General features: G+C 38.4%; 1 protein-coding gene across 1 annotated transcript in view; it reads right to left on the bottom strand.

Annotated features, from left to right (window-relative positions):
• SEC23A (SEC23 homolog A, COPII coat complex component) overlaps window positions 1-21077 on the bottom strand; it is a 71166-nt gene that overhangs the window by 41834 nt on the left and 8255 nt on the right. The window contains exons 3-9 of the mRNA XM_019010017.3: window positions 19117-19174; window positions 18470-18556; window positions 17407-17643; window positions 12856-12935; window positions 11682-11826; window positions 1927-2085; window positions 395-510 (exon numbers count right to left, since the gene is read on the bottom strand). Coding sequence (XP_018865562.1) covers window positions 395-510; window positions 1927-2085; window positions 11682-11826; window positions 12856-12935; window positions 17407-17643; window positions 18470-18556; window positions 19117-19174 — 882 coding nt within the window. The remainder of the gene's footprint in view (window positions 1-394; window positions 511-1926; window positions 2086-11681; window positions 11827-12855; window positions 12936-17406; window positions 17644-18469; window positions 18557-19116; window positions 19175-21077) is intronic.

Genomic DNA, 21077 nt, shown 5'->3' with positions numbered 1-21077 from the left:
TAGTTTCTAGGGTAATGCAAATGTTCTAAACAAATTATGGTGATGGCTGTGCATCCTGTAAATATACTAAAAGCATCAAACTGTACATTTTAAATGGTAAGTTTATGGTATGTGAATTTTATCTCAAAAATGCTGTTGAAGTAATAAATCAAAATAATGACTTCAAGACATCAAAGTGAGCTTTAGAAACAGGGTTGGACCTTTATAACTCCATATTTTTAAACAAATTTAAAAGTGTGCTTTACTGAAAGGAGTATCAAAAACTACTAACAGATGTGTTGCCTTGAAGTAGTGGGAAGATGACACTTTTCCCTAAATGGTCATTATTGGTTTATATCAGTAAATGTCATCATTTGCTTATAATTACAAAAACTGTAAAAATTTAAATACATACCCAGTAAGGTTGGGACAGCATTTCATCTCCAGGAGACCTGTCTGATCTAATGCACACGCATAGATATCAATAACATGGCCAGTTGTAGCAGCTCGATTAGCCAATGCTTCAAAATGCTACAAAAGATTTTTTTAATTAAAATAATATACAAAATTGTCCTATAAATCTTTTTTCCATTAACAGATCAAAATGATCTAAGAAGGACTAAAAGAATAACTCATAATTTAAATTATGATTTGTTATTTAACTTTCTGTAATGTTAATAAAATTATACAACAACTTCTGTGAGTCTGACATTTTCACAGTTTTTTTCCTTAAAAGCCAGTCTTTCTAGATAAACCCCTAAATGAAGCCAAACTTAAAGAAAGGCATATTGCATATCTTGTTCTTCCTATATAAACATAGCAGAAAAACAACAGGCTGGGCGTGGTGGCTCACGCCTGTAATCCCAGCATTTTGGGAGGCCGAGGCAGGCAGATCACGAGGTCAGGAGATCAAGACCATCCTGGCAAACACGGTGAAACCCCGTCTCTACTAAAAATACAAAAAATTAGCCGGGCGTGGTGGTAGGCGCCTGTATTCCCCGCTACTAGGGAGGCTGAGGCAGGAGAATGGCATGAACCCAAGAGGTGGAGCTTGCAGTGAGTGGAGATCGTGCCATTGTACTCCAGTCTGGGCAACAGAGCGAGACTTTGCTTCAAAAAAAAAAAGAAAGAAAAACAACAGAGAGCTCTCTTTCCTAGCTAAATCCATACCCAAGTAACAAAAACATCCAAAAATAGAGAAAATACAAAAAGCAGTAAGATAAGTGAATCTAAAACCTTTTTTGAAGCTGTAACCAAGAAAAATTCCAAGCTCAAAAAGGAAATTAGTTGGCAAGAAAGAAAAGCACCCACTAACAGTGGCAAAAATTATGTCATAAATTACTTTTAAATATATAATACTGATGAAGACTATCAAAAAATACATGATACAGCACAAACCAAACTAAAACTGAACTCTAGAGAATTTAAAAATTAAGAGATATTAACAAATAGAACGAATATAAGAGAGTCAAAAATCAACATTAGTGAAATGCACTTACACAAACCCAAAAAATGGGAAGTTAGATGAACATAAAACAGCTTACAAGAAAATGATGGACTATTTAAGCTATGAACAATATTCATATCTAAAGGAAAAATTAAGGACTGCCTCTTGGAAATGAAAAACTGAAAAATGTAAAAACAACTTTTCCTAAACAGAAAGACATTCTTTAACATGAATATTTAAAAAGGCATAGAATGTCTCTCTCGTAATAATTTTTAAGGAGATACCTACTGACACGTACTATGAAGTGTTTAAATATTTCAAACCAGAAAAATTACAACAAATTATCAAGAAAAAATGAATATTTCTCCAATTCTGAATACCAGTTATAGTATCAAACTGTATAATACCAATTTCTATCAAAAACTATTTGTATTCTTCTTCTGCCAGCAAATGAATACCTGTTTTCTAATAAGGCAAAAATATTTAAAAGTCAAAATTACCTTAGTTCCCTTTTTAACATATTTGGCATTGTCTTTGTCAATGTCATGCCACGATCTTATAGGTGTCTTCAACTCATCTCCAACCACCATTCCAGGCCCCTGAGTAGCAGGACCACCAATGAACATCATGATACGAGCACCAGTGTTGGGAAAAGTACACTATTGAAAAAAAAGTCAAGAGTTTAAAAGAAAACATATGAATATACATTTCTGATAATTTTTTACATATTCCTTCTAAATAAGAGAAAAGCATATATTTTCTAAGAAATAAAATAATCAAATGTTTACAATGAAATTTAAAAACAAAGGTATCTGAACAACTTTCTTTTAAAATCCTATGGTATATAGTAGTACATTCCTAATTCTAAACTAATCTATGAGCCTAATCCCTATAAACATGGATATTTCTCCTGCTTAACTCATCTTAGACCAGGAAGAGTGGAGAGAAAAGTGGAAGAGTGAACATCTTCTTTTGTTTTGTTTTGGGTTTTTAATTTTTTTTTTTTACTATTTTTTTTTTTTTTTTAGAGACAAGGTCTCACCATGTTGCCAACGCTGGACTTTAACTCCTGGGCTCAAGTGATCCTCCCACTTGAGCTTTCTAAGTAGCTGGAATGAGAAGCACACGCCACTGCACCTGGCTCTTCTATTTTTTTGTTGGTGTTTTACTTTTGTTTTTGATGTTTAGAACACAAGTATCATAGAACAACAACAAAAAAAGGCCTGGCATGGTGGCTCACACTTGTAATCCCAGCACTTTGGGAGGCTGAGGCGGGTGGGTCACCTGAGGTCAGGAGTTCAAGACCAGCCTCGTCAACATGGTGAAATCCCATCTCTACTAAAAATACAAAAAATTAGCCAGGCATGGTGGCAGACGCCTATAGTCCCACCTACTCGGGAGGCTGAGGCAGGAGAATGGCTTGAACCCGGGAGGTGGAGGTCGCAGTGAGCCAAGATCACGCCATTGCACTCCAGCCTGGGCAACAAGGCGAGACTCCGTCTCAAAAAAAAAAAAAAAAAGAGGCTGGACGCAGTGGCTCACGCCTGTAATCCCAGCACTTTGGGAGGCTGAGGTGGGTGGATCACCTGAGGGCAAGAGTTTGAAACCAGTCTGGCCAACATGGTTGAAACCCTGTCTCTACTAAAAATATAAAAATTAGCTGGGCATGGTGGCACATGCTTGTAGTCCCAGCTACTCAGGAAGCTGGGGCAGGAGAATTGCTTGGACCCAGGAGGTGGAAGTTGCAGTGAGCCAAGATTGTACCACTGCACTCTAGCCTGGGCAATGGAGCAAGACTCCATCTCAAAAAAAAAAAAAAAAAGAAAGAAAGAGGCCCGGCACGGTGACTCACACCTGTAATCCCAGCACTTTCAGAGGCCGAAGCGGGTGGATCACAAGGTCAGGAGTTCAAGACCAGCCTGGCCAATATGGTGAAAACCCATCTCTACTAAAAATACAAAAAATTAGCCGGGCATGGTGGCGGGCGCCTGTAATTCCAGCTACTTGGGAGGCAGAGGCAGAGAACTGCTTGAACCCGGGAGGTGGAGGTTGCAGTGAGCCGAGATTGGGCCACTGCACTCCAGCCTGGGCAACACGGTAAGATTCTGTCAAAAAAAGAAAGAAAGAGAAAGAGAGAGAAAGAGAGAGAGAGAGAGAAAAAAAGTATGCATGACTTACACTTCTAGTCCAAGTTAATGGATTGAATACCCCAATCTACTTCCCCTTCCTCACAAGATGTCAATGAAATAAGAGAAAAGTTGTTTTAGGTGGATCACTTGAGGCCAGGAGTTCGAGACTAGCCTGGCCAACATGGCAAAACCCTGTCTCTACTTAAAAAAATACAAAAATTAGCCAGGTGTGGTAGCGCACACCTGTAATCCCAGCTTCTTAGGAGGCTGAGGCAAGAGAATTGCTTGAACCCAGGAGGTGGAGGTTGCAGTGAGCCAAGATCACACCACTGTACTCCAGCCAGGATGACAGAGTGACACACTGTCTAAAATAAAATAAAGTAAAATTAAAAATAAATAAATAGTCCAGACACTGTGGCTCACGCCTCTAATCTCAACATTTTGGGGGTCCAAGGGGGGAGAATCACTTTAGCCCAGGAGTTCAAGATCAGCCTGGGCAACAAAGGGAGACCTTGTCTCAAAAAAATAAACAAATAACAAAATCAGTTGGGCATGATGGGACATGCTATAGTCCCAGCTTCTCAGGAGGCTGAGGTGGGAGGATTGGTTGAGCCTAGGAGTTCGATGCTGCAGTCAACCATGATCATGCCACTGCACTCCAGCCTAGGCAACAGAACTAGACTCCTATCTCAAAAAAAAAACAAAAAGTACATAAAATTTAAAGATAGGAAATAATGCAAGCAGTAGATCAGAAATTTTGAGGAATTCAAACAATAAATTGTATTGGATTATCAAAAGAATCAACGAAACATATCACAGATATCAAAAGTAAGCCCCAGATCTTCCCAAAGGAGGATGCCCAAAAAGCTCCATATTTGGAGTCAAAAAATACAAAAAGCAGCAATGAACCAAATAAGAAACAGTGTGAATCTATACCTCCAGATACAGCAGCTGATGACAGATTCTGCCATCAGCAATTCCTAAGAACTGCTCTCTGTAGAAAGTAGGCCATCTGCCTGGAGAAGGGTCTTTGCATGAAAATTAGAGGCTGAGAGATACAGAACCAAGCACATGTTACAATGGATATCACAACAAACATGACAACTCTCAAAAGTTTCTGGAAATAAAAGCATTAAGAAAATTTTTAAAACCTCAATGGATGGGCCAAAAAGCATGTCTGAAGACTGAGCTAGAAATATGGAAAACAAAGCTGAGGAAATCTCATATAAATAGGAGCAAAGAAAGATATGAGGAAAAAAATTAATATATAAAGAGATATAGAGGTCCAGCATCAATGTAACAAATATAGAATAGAAAGAGAAATAAATTAAGCTGAAGAATGACAATATTTTTCAGAATTAAAGGGTCTACCAAAACCAAACATAATTAAAGAAAGAAAAAATCAAACCTAAATACAGCCTAACAAAATTTCAGAACTCCAAAATTAAAGAGAATATTCTAAAAATGTCTAGTGAAAAAATAAGTTTCCTAAAAAAAGAACGAGACTGCATCCAATTATCATCAATAAACTGTATGTCTATGTCAGAAAACTAGAGAGGAATGACTTGAATTTCCAAGTGAAGACTATTTTGAAACTAGAATTCTATAGCCACCCAAAATACCAATGAAATGAGAGGGCCATTTTTTTTTAATGTTTGAATACAGAAGAACTCAGAATACTTATAAGAAACAAAAGAGCAACTGGGTATGATCCAAAGGAAGTGACAGGATCTAGAAAAAAATGTAAAAGATATCCTATGACTTTTATATATGAAAGTATCCTTCTCTGTGTAAAATTGCTCTACTTTATTCCACAATTAATATTTGTATTGTCATATTAGAAAGGCTATTTTATCTCTAATTTCTATAAGTGGTTATTGGACAAAATAGAGTACATTTTTCAACCTACACTACGGCTTCAGAACAGAATGTAAACGATATAAACCTCATGATAATTTTTAAAGTCATATGATTAGCCTGGCACAGTGGCTCACACCTGTAATCCCAGCACTTTGGGAGGCTGAGGTGGGCGGATCACCTGAGGTCAGGAGTTCGAGACCAGCCTGGCTAAGCATGGTGAAGCCCTGTCTCTACTAAAAATACAAAAAATTAGCCAGGCGGGGTGGCGGGTGCCTATAATCCCAGCTACTTGGGAGGCTGAGGCAGGAGAATCGCTTAAACCCAGGAGGTGGAGGTTGCAGTGAGCTAAGATTGCACCACTGCACTCCAGCCTGGGCAACAAGAGCAAAAATCCATCTAAAAAATAAATAAATAAAATAAAATCATATGGTTAACAAATCTAGAGAACAAGGAAATTTGTCTTCTACTTATTTGTATATACCATTGCATATTGTTTGAATGTTTTCACAAGGTATGATTATTACTTCTATAACTTTCTTAACTAATAACAAAAATACTCTCTTCATTCTGGGTATTTGAGATAATAGCAGTCATGTAAAGCTGAAAAAATAAAGAAAAGAGCAAATAAAACTATATACAGATACTTTCATAAAACTATGACACAAAGAACATCCAAACTTCAAATTTCCTACAACTGGAGGGGAAAAAAACCCACTAAATCCCCGTGAACTGTATCTCTCATGCTCTCACTGCAATTCTCCAAAAAGATCAAGGGCAGTTTGGGAAGAAGTACACAGAAGAGAGAAGAGGGAAACAAACAGCAGGCCTAGAAGAACGACTACAGATTCAAATGAAAACTTGGTAAGAGGCACTAAAGAAAAGAAAAAAACCAAGAGAATGAAAATGAAATAAAGAAATAAAAAGATGGCTGAAATAAAAAGCAAGCAAAGAAGAGTCAATTTATATATAATGGCAGTTGTTTTTTTCTTTTGAGACAGAGTCTTGCTCTGTCAGCCAGGCTGGAGTGCAGTGACATGATCTCGGCTCACTGCAACCTCTGTCCATGGGTTCAAGCAATTCTCCTGCCTCAGCCTCCCAAGTAGCTGGGATTACAGGTGTGTGCCACCGCCCCCGGCTAATTTTTGTATTTTTAGTAGAGACGAGATTTCACCATGTTGGCCAGGCTGGTCTCGAACTCCTGACTTCAGGTAATCCGCCTGCCTCGGCCTCCCAAAGTGCTGGGATTACAGGCATGAGCCACCGCGCCTGGCCGGGAGTTCTTAAATAAAATAAAACAATGGAACAAAACTACTATTTAAAGCTATAAGACAACTTTATAGGAAAAAATACATATAAAGAGGGCCTACCACATACTAGAGAAAATTAACCTGCAACAAAAACCCTACAAGATAAAAAAAAATTCCTCAAGACCTTCAAGCAAAATGATCAAATAATTTACAAGGGCAAGAAAATAAGGCTGGTATCAGCCTTCTCAAAAAACACCAGCCAAGGTGGTAGGATCACTTGAGACCAGGAGTTTGAGACCTGTCTGGGCAACATGGCAAGACTCTGTCTCTACAAATTTAAAAATTAGCTGGGCATAGTGGCATGGGCCTGTAGTCCCAGCTACTTGGGAGGAGTCTGAGGCTGGAGGACTGCTTGAGACCAGGAGTTTGAGGTTGCAGTGCTGCAGTAAGCTATGATCACGTACTGCACTCCAGCCTGAGCAACAGAGGCTCTGTTTAAAAAAAAAAACACACACACACACACATCAAGGTAAGAAAATAATGAAAAAGCATTTTCCAAAAACTCCAGGAAAAAAAAATTAGAACCAAAGCTTTTTATATCCAACCAAGCTATTCTTCAACTATCAGAACCATAGGAAAAAAGTTTAAACATTCAACAGCCCAAGAAATTCTGTACTCTTAAGTCTTCTTAAGAAATTTACTAGAAGATACAAATAAAACTTACAGCAAAGAATAACATAATCACACTAAGGGCAGTGGAGGGGAATAACCCACTTAACTTTTGAAAATTATATTTTGTACTATATATTCTCCGAACATTAAACAAATATTGAGCTCTAACTCCTAAGCTTCTTTCTAACAGAGGTATGAGCTAGAAACTCTGAAACTATTCTATATATTCTAGGACTGAGCAAATAAGTAAATATATTTGATAACGGGAGCAGGTTTCTCATAGAGAATGAGTTACAAATATGGAAAAGTGGGAAGGATAGAATAAACCCTGTGGTACTGAATTGAACATACCTGAAAGAATCACTGGTTTTTAATATAATTTTTTTTATTTTAATACAGATATAGATGCATATTAGAGTATGTAGACATATGCACACACATATACTTATGATTTTATATACATATATAGATACATATATATGCACATACATCTTTTTCTTAGCTCCATCCACTGGGACCTAGAATTAATGACACACAGGGTAAGGGTGCACATGAAGCATTATCTTCTTGGTAGAACCAAGGCTAAAAGGAAACAGAGCTCCTAAGTGGTTCATTTCAGGTCCAGAGCAGGAAAAGGATAAGATGAGCCCTGAACAACTTACTATACCAGAAAGGAAGTATTTAAGCAAACATGCAGCATTTAATAAGGACCCAGAAGCAGCTTGAAGAGGCTCCCACTAGCCAAATTGGGGAAAACTTAAGCATCAAAGTAAATTATGATAGTAAAGGAATGTATCTCGTTGTATAAAATAAGAATGTAAGAATCCACCCAGTGTGTATTCTGTATGTATTTACATATATATATATGTGTATATAAATTTATATATATATAAATACGTAAATGGGAGAGGAGAGAAAGCTCTTCCTCAAGTAGAAAGCCAATTAATAAATGTAGAAATGATGGAATTAGAAAGCCACTATTTGGCATGCATCATAATAATAATTGATCAGAAAAGAATCATCAATGGATGCTAAACTACTGGGTAAAAGTTTGCTGAGTACACTGGTTATTCACATATTTTCAAGGTATCTCCTAATAAGATATTTATAATTACAATAGGAAAACCTGTAACTTTACAGTGACAAAAACAACATTAACCAAGTAAGGAAAGTTAACATCAGCAGTAATGAAACAAATCAACATGGGGGTTCCTAACATTTTGCAATGTTTATTAATTACAAAGGGGTAAAAAAAGAGTAATTTTAAAGTGGAGCGCCCTGGCAGATACAACCTTAATGAATGACCAAAGTGAATATCATCAGTAACAGAACAAATGAAAACCATGTGCCACCTGTAAAATGTAACAATAAGAACACAGCATTACTTCTGTGACATTCCTCCCAAAGATGCAAGACCTGAATCAAATTATAAGAATACTTCAAGACAAACTCAAATTGAAGAACATTTTACCAAATAACTGGTCTGAAACTTCCAAAGATCAGGAAAGATTGAGGAACTGTTCCAGGCTGAAGGAGAGTAAATAGATATAGCCATAAATGCAGGACTGAACTAAATCCTTTCAGTAAAGGAAATTACTGGGACAACTGGTAAAACTTGAATGGGGTCTGAGAATTAGCTGGTAGTAATGTATCAGTGTTAACATTTTAATTATAATAGTTTTATATTGTGGTTATATAGGAGATTATCCTGGTTCATAGGAAATATAAAGTTTCAAGGGGTTGGGACTATCATATCTGCAACTTAATCTTGTGAAAGGAAAGTAAGTCTTGGGACCCCAAAATCATTAAACTAAAGGGATAAGTCAAGCTGGAAACTGCTTCGGGCAAACCTGCCTCCCATTCTATTCAAAGTCATCCCTCTGCTCAGTAAGATAAATGCATATTTGATTGCTCCTTCGGAAAGGCTAATCAGAAACTCAAAAGAATGCACCTACCTGTGTTTCTCACCTACCTGTGACCTGGAAGCCCCTCCCTACTTGAGTTGTCCCACCTATCTGGATGGAACCAATATACATCTTACATATGTTCATTGATGTCTCATGTCTCCCGAAAATTTATAAAACCAACTGTGCTCTGACCACCTTGGACGCATGTCATCAGGACCTCCAGAGGCACGTGTCCTCAGCCTTGGCAAAATAAACTTTCTTTTTTTTTTTTTTTTTTTTGAGATGGAGTCTCACTCTGTCACCCAGACTGGAGTGCAGTGGTGCAATCCCGGCTCACTGCAACCTCTGCCTCCCAGGTTCAGGTGATTCTCCTGCTTCAGCCTCCCAAGTAGCTGGGACTACAGGCGCCTGCCACCACACCTGGCTAATTTTTTTGTATTTTTAGTAGAGACAGGGTTTCACCATGTTGCTCAGGCTGGTCTCGAACTCCTGACCTCAAGAGATCCACCCACCTCGGCCTCCCACGGTGCTGGGATTACAGGCGTAAGCCAACACGCCAAGCCCAAAATTAACTTTCTAAATTAATTGAGACTATCTCAGATATTTGGGGTTCACAATCTCAAATAGTTTGGAGAAAAAAAGTATTTATACACTTCTTGCATCTTTTCTGTAAATTTGATAGCATTTCAAATTTTTTTAAAAACATTTTTAAAAACTATTTTGTTTTGTTTTGTTTTTGAGATGGAGTCTCTCTCTGTTGCCCAGGCTGGAGTGCAGTGGCATGATCTCGGCTCACTGCAACCTCCACCTTCCGGGTTCAAGCGATTCTCCTGCCTCAGCCTCCGGAGTAGCTGGGATCACAGGCATGTGCCACCACACCCGGCTAGTTTTTTTTTTTTTTGTATTTTTAGTAGAGATGGGGTTTCACCATGTTAGCTAGGATGGTCTCGATCTCCTGACCTCGTGATCCACCCACCTCGGCCTCCCAAAGTGCTGGGATTACAGGCATGAACCACCGCACCCAGCCACTATTTTGTAATTCTAAAGCTAAGATATGTATAGTATAAAATCTTCAAATTCTACTAAAACTCCACTTATTGTATCACTGTTAACATCTGGGTGAACTTCTTTCCAGAATCGTGTCTGTACAGGATATATACAAAACAATACGCAAGACAACACGCTGGAGGAAAACACTTCACGTAGATAAAATCATACACCCACTGTCCTATAACCTGATTTTTTTTCACTCAATATTATCTTATACATACCATTTCCTATAATACTGTGAATATATTTTTTTCCTCTCCTTTCCTGACACACAGCTCCTAAAAGCCTTGGAATCTGTAGAATGATAAGAGTACCTTTTGTTTTTTGTTTTTGTTTTTTGAGACGGAGTCTCACTCTGTCACCCAGGCTGGAGTGCAGCTATGCAATCTCAGCTCCCTGCAACCTCCGCCTCTTGGGTTCAAGCAATTCTCCCTGCTTCAGCCTCCCAAGTAGCTGGGATTACAGGCGCCCGCCACCACACCTGGCTAATTTTTGTATTTTTGGCAGAGATGGGGTTTTGCCATATTGGCCATGCTAGTCTCGAACTCCAGACCTCAGGTGATCTGCCCACCTCAGCCTCCCAAAGTGCTGGGATTACAGGCATGAGGCGCCCAGCCAAGAGTGCCTTTTGTATATTAATAAAACGACTCCTAGATAGCTTCAAGATGGGGGCTGGTCACTGAAAAGACTAAAGCCTGATTAGAAGGTTGAGACTTTGAGTTCCACACTCCAACCTCCAGAAGGAGAGAGGGGATAATGGCCAGTGATGTAATCAATCATGCCTATGCAGTGAGCCTTCATGAAAAGCCAAAAGAACAGTTTGGAGAGCTTCCAGACAAATGAATACGTGGAGGTTCCTGGAGGGTGGTGCCCCAGAGAAGCCACAGAAATTTGGAACCCCTTCTCCCACACCTCACTCTATGCATCTAGTCCATCTGACTGTTCATCTATATTCTTCGTAATATCTTTATCATAAACCGAGAAACAAAGTGTTTCCTAGAGTTCTGTGAGCCATTCTAGCAAATTAATCAAACCCAAGAGTTTCCAATTTACAGCCAGTCTATCAGAGAAGTATAGGTGACAACCTACTACGTGACTGGCACTTAAGTGGGGGGGGCAGTCTTGTGGGACTGAGCCCTCAATCTGTGAGATGTGATGTTATCTCCAGTTAGATAGTATCAGAATTGAACTGAATTACAGGACACCCAGGTGGTATCGAAGGCAGAACTGCTTGGTTGGTATGTGGGGGAAAACCACAGAAGTAGTCTTTGTTGATGCTGAGTGAGAGAATAGGGAGGAAAAAAATCACTTTGGTTCTTCTTATCCTTACAATTACACACACACACACACACACACACTTTACATTCCAAAACAAAACCATCTTCCCTACCTCCAGCAGTCCTACAGCTATGGAAAGTGCCACTCCAGAGGAACGCAAAGGTCTCTTTCCCTGTGGTACAGGCCAAGGGTCTCGCTGGAGTTCTCCCAGAAGATCTGTGAGATTCATGTCTATTTTCTGTACTGGTTGTAAGAATCTAAGAAACAGAATTAAATAAAAAGCCATTTGTAAATGTTTATGGGTGAGAGTTCGAGAAACAAATTTCACTTTCCTAAAAATAGAAAACAATACTCTGAACACACAGCAGACCAATGGTTCTCAAACTTTCGTGTATATGAGAACCAGCTGGAGGGCTTTTTTTAACACATATTGCTAGGTCCCAGTTCTAGAGTTTGTTTCGGTAGGTCTGGAGTGGAGCCAAAGAATTTGCATTTCCAACGCATTCCTAGGTGACACGTGATGATGATAACAGCCCCAGAAACCACATTTTGAATACAACTACAATAAACGAAACACTCAAACCAAGTACTTCAGGATTTCATCTCTCACTAGTCTAGTAAGTTTTAGGTTACTGAAATAATTATGAGAAAATACATCAACTAAATTTTAGTAATACTACCTCTGATTAGAAAGTTTAGGGGAAAAAGCTAGCAGGGCGCGGTGGCTCACACCTGTAATCCCAGCACTTTGGGAGGCCAAGGAGGGAGGATCATAAAGTCAGGAGATTGAGATGGTGAAACCCCGTCTCTACAAAAAATACAAAAGTTAGCCAGGCATGGTGGTGCATGCCTGTAATCCCAGCTACTTGGGAGGCTGAGGCAGGAGAATTGCTTGAACCTGGGAGGCGGAAGTTGTAGTGAGCCAAGATCATGCCACTGCACTCCAGAAACCTTAGCGGGAAAAGCTACCTCTAAAGCTAAGAAGAAAAAATAAAAACCTTGGCTACCCTAAAGCCACACAAAAACAAGTTTTTTCCAAAGTTCAAAATAAAAAATAAGGAAAATAACAAAACTAAAGTAACTCCTTACATTGTTAAGACAAAAAACAAACCATTTTAATGACATGATTTTGACTCAATTCTTTAAAAAGTATGTTAATACAATTTACTTATATTGCTAAAAATATTTAACAATATAGTATCACTGAATGCCTATGTTCAAGGGTATGGAATGTTTAAAATAGCTACAGAAACGGTCAAATTCTCTTCATCATATTTAATTATTACCTGTTGGAAGGAGGTGGCTGCTGTACCTGAGGACCACGTGTTGCTTGAGTAACTGGTACTTTAGAGAGCCCCAGCATTTCCTGTAAAGAGATTACTTGTGCAATATTCATTTAATTACTTTTACAAGGATTTATCAACTATTTATCATGTATAAAATGCTGTGCTAGACATTAGAAACACAAAAATAAAAAATACAAGGTCTCCTTCCACAGAAAACAAAGAATCCAGTGGGAGAGATTATCAAGAAAACAATAACACAAAATAATCATCATGAGAGAGCAAAGCACAAGGTGTTATATAACCAAAGAGGAGGCATATTAGCTCAAAAATACTTTATTTCTAATTAACAGTCAAAATAAATTGTTGTGTAACTTAAATGTCCATACTTCTTAATTTATATTCATTCATCCATTTCAGCAAACTATATCATAAGCACCTGCTATGTGGCAGGAATACAATGGTAAAAACTAACTAATCCCTTCCCTCATGGAAATTAAAATCCAGAAACATAAATTAATCAAATCAACAGATAAATAAATGTAAAATTGCAACAGTAGTAAGTGTTAGGACTTGGGGAGTTATAAGGCTCAACATACTTTGTACATATATACATCTTGATTTTCTAATGTAATTCATAACCAAACTACCAACTGCCACCTTTGTTTTGAATTTCAGATATGTGCACAACTTCTCTCTAGACAAATGAAAATAATGTTATACTAAATTTTTCTTGAATCTAGAAATGCTTAGTCATGAAGTACTGGAGTTATAAAACTGTGTAACAGAAAATTGAAGTCTAAAGATGTACAAAGATAAAATTAGTGAACTAATCCTGCAATATTTCCTATACTGTTAGCAGAAACAGCAACTCTTTACTAAGAACTTAATATGTTCCATATTCTATGCTAAAACCTTTATATATACTATTTCCTCACAAAACAATAATGAAATAGATTTCTTCTTAAATTCTACTTTATAAATGAAAATTGACAATCAGAAAGACTAAGTAATTTGTCTGAGGTTACACAACCAGTAAGTAACAAAGCAAGATTTTAAATCCAGGTTTTTCTATAAAGCTCTATAAGGGTTTATACCATATTGAGAATTCCATATTTAGTACTAATAACCTGGCAAAATAGGTACTGTTTATTCCTTTCTATGAAGGATGAGATAATCAGCAAAGACATAAACCCAGGATCATACAACCAGAAGAGTTTAAGATTTGAATCCAGGACTATCTGGGGAGCAAAGGCCAGGCTCTTTTCAACTAATAATAGGGAAAGAATAGGGAAATTTAATCTAAATAGGGAAAGAAAATAAACATGTTTCAATGGAGAAAAAAAATTCAGTCTGCAGGCATTCACTTGCCTATTGAAAAAAGGAAGATGTGGCCAGGCACAGTGAATCACAGCTGTAATCCCAGTATTTTGGGAGGCCGAGGCAGGTGGATCACCTGAGGTCAGGAGTTCAAGACCAGCCTGGCCAACATGGTGAAACCCCATCTCTACTAAAAATACAAAAAGTAGGGCCAGGTGCGGTGGATCATGCCTGTAATCCCAGCACTTTGGGAGGTCAAGGTGGGCAAATCATGAGGTCAGAAGTTCAAGACCAACCTTGGCTAACATGGTGAAGCACCAACTCTACTAAAAATACAAAAATTAGTAAGGCATGGTGATGTGCTCCTGTAATCCCAGCTACTTGGGAGGCTGAGGCAGGAGAAACACTTGAACCCAAGAGGCAGAGGTTGCAGTGAGCTGAGATCGTGCCACTGCACTCCAGCCCGGGTGACAGAGCAAGACTCTGTCTCAGACAAACAAAAAAAAACTAGGCCGGCCTCAGTGGCTTACACCTGTAATCCCAGCACTTCGGGAGGCTGAGGCAGGGGGATCACCTGAGCTCAGGAATTCAAGCAGCCTGGCTAACATGGTGAAACCTTGTCTCTACTAAAAAATACAAAAATTGGCCAGGCGCGGTGGCTCACGCCTGTAATCCCAGCACTTTGGGAGGCCAAAGCAGGCAGATGACGAGGTCAGGAGATCAAGACCATCCTGGCCAACATTGTGAAACCCGGTCTCTACTAAAAATACAGAAAAAAAAAAATTAGCCGGGTGTGGTGGCATGTGCCTGTAGTCCCAGCTACTCGGGAGGCTGAGGCAGGAGAATCACTTGAACTAAGGAGGCAGAGATTGCAAGATCATGCCACTGCACTCCAGCCTGGGTGACAGAGCAAGACTCCGTGTCAAAAAAAAAAAAAAAAAGAAAAAGAAAAAAAGGAAGATGTTTTATGTGCTTCATATGCATTATATAAGTAAAAGGTACTCTACAATCAGAACAGTAAACTATTCTAAATAAATTCATAATTTAATAATAACATTAATAGTAGCAAATGCTTAAATGTGCAATTCATTTAATTCTCATGATTACACTATAAGGTATATACTATTACTATCTCTATTTTACAATTGAAAAAAACTAAAGCACAGAGATTTCAACTGGTTCACTTTCTCTCCTGTCTCATGGAAACATGATTCTCCTCTCTAAGGTGCTCCACTTCCTGTGCTCCTGAAGGAATCCCTACTGTCTTCCTAAACCTCACCTTCCTCATCTCACTCTTGCTTTAACTCACCCTCTTTAGTCTCTTTCCTTTCTCCTTCCTCCTAAAGTACATCTCTTTAACTCAGTTCTCTCTCAAATTCCCATGCTATCTCCTCCTTCATTACCTTCAACAAACCTCTTAAAAGAACAAACTTCAGGCCGAGCACGGTGGCTCACTCCTGTAGTCCCAGCACTCTGGGAGGCCGAGGAAGGCGGATATCCTGAGGTCAGGAGTTCAAGACCAGCCTGGCCAACATAGTGAAACCACGTCTCTACAAAAATACCAAAATTAGCTGGGCATGATGGCAGGTAGTAGTCCCAGCTACTCGAGAGGCTGAGGCAGGAGAATAGCTTGAACCTGGGAGGTGGAGGTTGCAGTGAGCCAAGATTGTGCCAATGCAATCCAGCCTGGGTGACAGAGCGAGACTCTTGTCTCAGAAGAAAAAGAACAAATTTCAACTTTCTCTACCTTCTCAAATCTTATTCACTATTCATTGACTAACGCATTCATTACTCATTATCCTCCCCATTTAAACCTGCAAATTCCCCTAGTATGTTCTCTTAGTTAACTGCAGCACCACTACCTCAGTCTGCCAAGTTTCAAATTAGACTCACCCTCAAAAATCTCTTCCTTTCTTCTTCATTTTGGTCTACCTGGAAGCCTCTAAAGTCTGATTTTACGTCTGTCAACTTTATGCCAGGCTTATCTATCATATTCTAGGGTAACTGTTCTCAACTAGGAGTTGCACCAGAATTACTTAGAAAGTTTTTTCAAAGTACCTACATGAACAATCTTATATTATATATATAAGGTATATGTACCAACTATCTCCCAATACAAACAGACATTCACTTTTTACTCTCTTATGGACTATCAAAATCTCTGGGCAGAAAAAAAGATGTTCATCTGAGCAGATGATCCTAGTATGCTACACGTAACTCCTTTGCCTTGGAAGAGAAAGCTTCAATTTGTCCCAGTGATAAAAACCACTAAAAAACATATGTAACCATAGTTCCTACACTAAAAATTGTCCAGTCTCAAAATAACTTCCCTCACCAAACATACTAAAAGTATTTAGTTCTTAAGTGAAATGTTAAGAAACAAAAGCTCTCTCCTCAGCTGCCACCAAGGTGCTCGGTTCTTATGAGGAAGCCAAGACCACACTGGGGTGAGACCCTCACTTCATCAGGTGACTAGCACCATGTCAGGCAGCACCAGCCCTGCACTCGCCCACATCATGGCCTCCATCTCAAGTTCTTCTGCATCTACTTGGACCCCATTCTGCACTACAATGAGGTGACCATCACAGTGGATTAGATCAATGCCCTTGTTAAAGCAGCTGATATAAATGTTGAACCTTTCTGGCCTGATTTGTTTGCAAAGGACTGGCCAATGTCAACATCAGGAGCTTCATCTGCAATGTAGTGGCTGGTGGACCCGCTCCCACAGTTGGTGCTGCACCTGCAGAAGGTCCTGCCCCCACCACCACTGCTGCCCCAGCTGAGGAAAAGAAAGTGGAAAAAAAGAAAGAAGAACCTGAGGAGTATGATGATGACATGGACTTTGGTCTTTATGACTAAACCTCTTTTATAACATGTTCAATAAAAAAGCTGAACTCTTCAGAAAAAAAAAAGAAACAACCTAATATTCTGCAGTTGCTCTCTCTTAGCCTTCAGCATGACTCTTCATAAGCCCTTCAAATCTCTAGTAAAATACCGTTGGTTTGACTTTAAATTTTAAAGATATAGTTAAAAGTGAAGGGTGTTTAATCTGTATAACAATTTAAGGCACATGAAAAGAAAACTGAAGCCAGCACTGAATTTAAAGCCTTTGTTATAATACAATTATATTAGTTATTCATAATAAAAATTTGTCCTAGAAACATACAGAAGGCATTTATAAACATATATAGAGTAACTTTCAGATAGGTGAAAACTACCATTCTTGTTGTTTACCTGCAGTTGTTTGGCAGACAAATCTTTTGTTCCTCTGAAGACATAGCTTTTTGAAATGCCTTCACATCCAAGTTCATGAACCTGAACCATTCTCCCAAAAGTAATAAGTCCAACCAAAGCTGTAGGTGGTAAAAGACTTAATGACATCTGCATGGATTCTTTCAGGGCTTGTAAATCTTCATCTTCCATGCAAGTATCAACCACATAGAGGAATATCAAAGGCATCTGAGGACCACGCTTTTAAAAAATTCACCGAAAAGAAAAAATATGTAGTTTAAAGCACAGCATACAAGACAGTCAACAGGGAACTAATTAAATAACAGATACAAAAGAATCCTAGTAAAGCCATTTCAGAAATGAAACAGGTTATTTCTACTGTCATGGAGAGAGATCTAAGACATATCATCAGGTGAAAAATTAAGTTTAAGAACACGAGGTATAGTTACACAGAGGGGACTTTCACTTTCCATTTTATTTAACTACATGCATAAGATTTCATTTGACTCTTTTAAAATAATTAGTAAACCTGACTTGGATTTTCAGATAACTAGAAACTAGCCAGGCTGGACAAATTACTGAATGGTCCAAGTGAACCATAATTGTTTTCTCTAAAACATTCATAAAAGATATTACTTCCACACTAAAACATGTAAACAACTATGTTAAGTATTCAGAAAGAGAATAAAAATGATTTTCCTAAAGACCAATGCAAGATCATTTTCATTAATTAGACCTGGAGGATACATTAGCCAACTCCAGCATCATATTGACTAAATATTTGTTAACTGACCTTCCAACTACAAAGCAAGATTTATACTTTATTGTTTACTGATCTACTCAGTATAGCAAATCACACCACCCTACCCAGTATCTTGGCCACCCATCAAATAAGTACAACATAGGAATTACCCTGCTCAAACTGACCTCAACAGTTCTTACCTTTGAAATGTTCCATCAAATCAATGTGAGAATTAAGCATGATTCCTTCTAAATCATCACAATTTAACAATTATTTCAGTATAAATTTTAAAACTTTCTTAAATATTTGTCCTTAGGTTCTTACCAGAACTACATATTCAATGCTAGAAAACTGAGGTAAAAGTTCAGCAGGTTGATTCAGTTCAGATATACCAGCATAACTAGGTGGAAACTACAAATAGAAAAAAAACAAAAATTTTTAACAAATTATAGGCTAGAAAGATTAATAAAATTTTAAACAAAGTATTTCCGGATCATTTAATTATTTTTAAAAAGGCATTTTCATTAAATGAGAAATAATTATTTGTATCTTTTTTTAAATATGCATTTTTCTACACGACTAGTATTTTGGCATTAACATCTGCAATGGATGTTTTATGGGTTTTTTTTCGTTCGTTTGTTTATCTGTTTGTTTGTTTGTTTTTGAGACGGAGTCTTGCTCTGTTGCCCAGGCTGGAGTAGAGTGGTGCAATCTCGGCTCACTGCAAGCTCCATCTCCCGGGTTCATGCCATTCTCCTGCCTCAGCCTCACGAGTAGCTGGGACTACAGGCGCCCGCCACCATGCCCAGCTAATTTTTTTTTTTTGTATTTTTAGTAGAGACGGGGTTTCACTGTGTTAGCCAGGATGGTCTCAATCTCCTGACCTCGTGATCCGCCCGCCTTGGCCTCCCAAAGTGCTGGGATTACAGGCATGAGCCACTGAGCCCGGCATGCAATGGATGTTTTCTTACCTGATTCCTTTGGTAACAAAAGTTGCAAGCCCAAAGTTTTGCTCGATAATCCACTTGACTGTTTCAAAAAAAAAGAAAAGACATATCAGTTCATATTTCAGTTCAATTTTACAAAAATCCTAATTTCAATAAAATTAATTTCTTCCTAAAACATGAACATATTCAAATTGATAGTCAAAGTAACTTTTAAAAGCCATGTAGTTTTAGATACTGCCAATATCTAATTCATACTTTTAACATATACAAGTTTCCCTAAATGGTGAATATAACTTTTAACATATAGTAAATATTGGCTGGGTGCAGTAGCTCACGCCTGTAATCTCAGCACTTTGGGAGGCTTGAGGCGGCAGATGGCTTGAGTCCAGGAGTTCAAGACCAGCTTGGGCAATATGGTGAAACCTAGTCTTTACAAAAAATACAAACAATCATCCAGGTGTGGCGGCACATGTCTGCACTCCCAGTTACTCAGGGGGCTTAGGTGAGAGGATCATCTAAGCCCAGGTGGTCAAAGATACAGTGAGCCAGAATCACAACACTGTCCTCCAATCTAAGTGACAGAGTGAAACCATCTCAAAAATATATATATGCACACATATATACAGCAAATATCAATAAAATTAAAATAATCCTATTTTTTTCTTCAAGTGACTTCAGTAACATCTACACTCAGACCTAGAAAACATTTATTCAGGTCAAAAATATATTTACTGAATGCCTAAGAAGTACCAACCACTATTTTAGGCGCTGGTGATATAAGAAAAAGAGAACTGCTCTCATGGAGTTTACATTCTAGAAAAAAACAGACAGACAAAAGACAAGCAGATGCACAAACAAGAAAATACTTTTGGTGTTTTTTTTGAGACAGGGTCTCGTTCTATTGCCCAGGCTGCAGTACAATGGTAGAATCATAGCTCCCTGCAGCATTGAACTCCTGGCTCAAGTGTTTCTCCCATCTTCAGCCTCCCAAGTAGCTAGGACTACAGACACATACCACCACACCCAGCATATACATATACATATATATATGCATATATACACATATATATATATATACTTTTTTTTTCCCCCTCCTGTAGAAATGGGAGTCTTGCTTTGCTGCCCAGGCAATCCTCCCACCTTGGTCTCCCAAAGCACTGGGATTACAGGCGTGAGCTACTGCACCCAGCCAAAAATACTTTTACATTGTAATAACAGAGATTAAAGAAAACAAAGCAGAATGTGAGAATGTGTTTAAGAGGGCTGCTTTAAAAAACAGCCTTCTTAAATAGACAACTAAAGTATGATCAGAATGAAAAGGAAGCAATCATATGAAAATCTGGAGACAGAAGAATCTGGGCAGAATGCACAGCTACTATACCATTGTCAAGGTAGGAGTAAGTTTGGTATGTTCAAGAATCAGAAAGAGGGTAACAGGGTTAAGGTATTATGTAGATGAGAATAAGGAAAATGGATAACACAAGATGAAGGCAGAAATATATACAGAGGCTAGATCATACAAGGCTTTATAGATCTTGATAAGGGGTTTGTATTTCTCATTCCAAGAATAAGAAGCTACTACTGGAAGATGTTAATCATCTGATTTTCATTCATAAAACTCCAGCTTCTGGGTAGAGAACAGACTGCTGAAAGACAAGAATAGAAACAGGGAGAGCAGGTAGGAGGATATTGAAATTGCCCAGGAAAAAGATGGTGGTATCTTGAAGCAGGGTATACTACCAGAGATGGAATAAGAGGCTGTAAGAGACAGAATCTATAATGTTCTAGAGGTAGATCACCCAGATTTGCTAGTGGATTGGCTGGGGGGAGAGGGAATGGAAAGAGAAGTAAGAGATGATTCCTGAGATTGTGGCTTCAGCAACAGAAATCACAACATTTTTGGAACATCATGTCACTCAATCACGACTTTTTTTTTTTTTTTTGAGGCGGAGTCTCGCTCTGTCACCCAGAGTTGGAGTACAGAG

This window comes from Gorilla gorilla, chromosome 15 (assembly GCF_029281585.2).
Source record: "Gorilla gorilla gorilla isolate KB3781 chromosome 15, NHGRI_mGorGor1-v2.1_pri, whole genome shotgun sequence".
NCBI classification, from domain to species: domain Eukaryota; kingdom Metazoa; phylum Chordata; class Mammalia; order Primates; family Hominidae; genus Gorilla; species Gorilla gorilla.
Note: the sequence above shows the minus strand (reverse complement) of the source record. Positions and strands in the feature narration are given on the sequence as shown.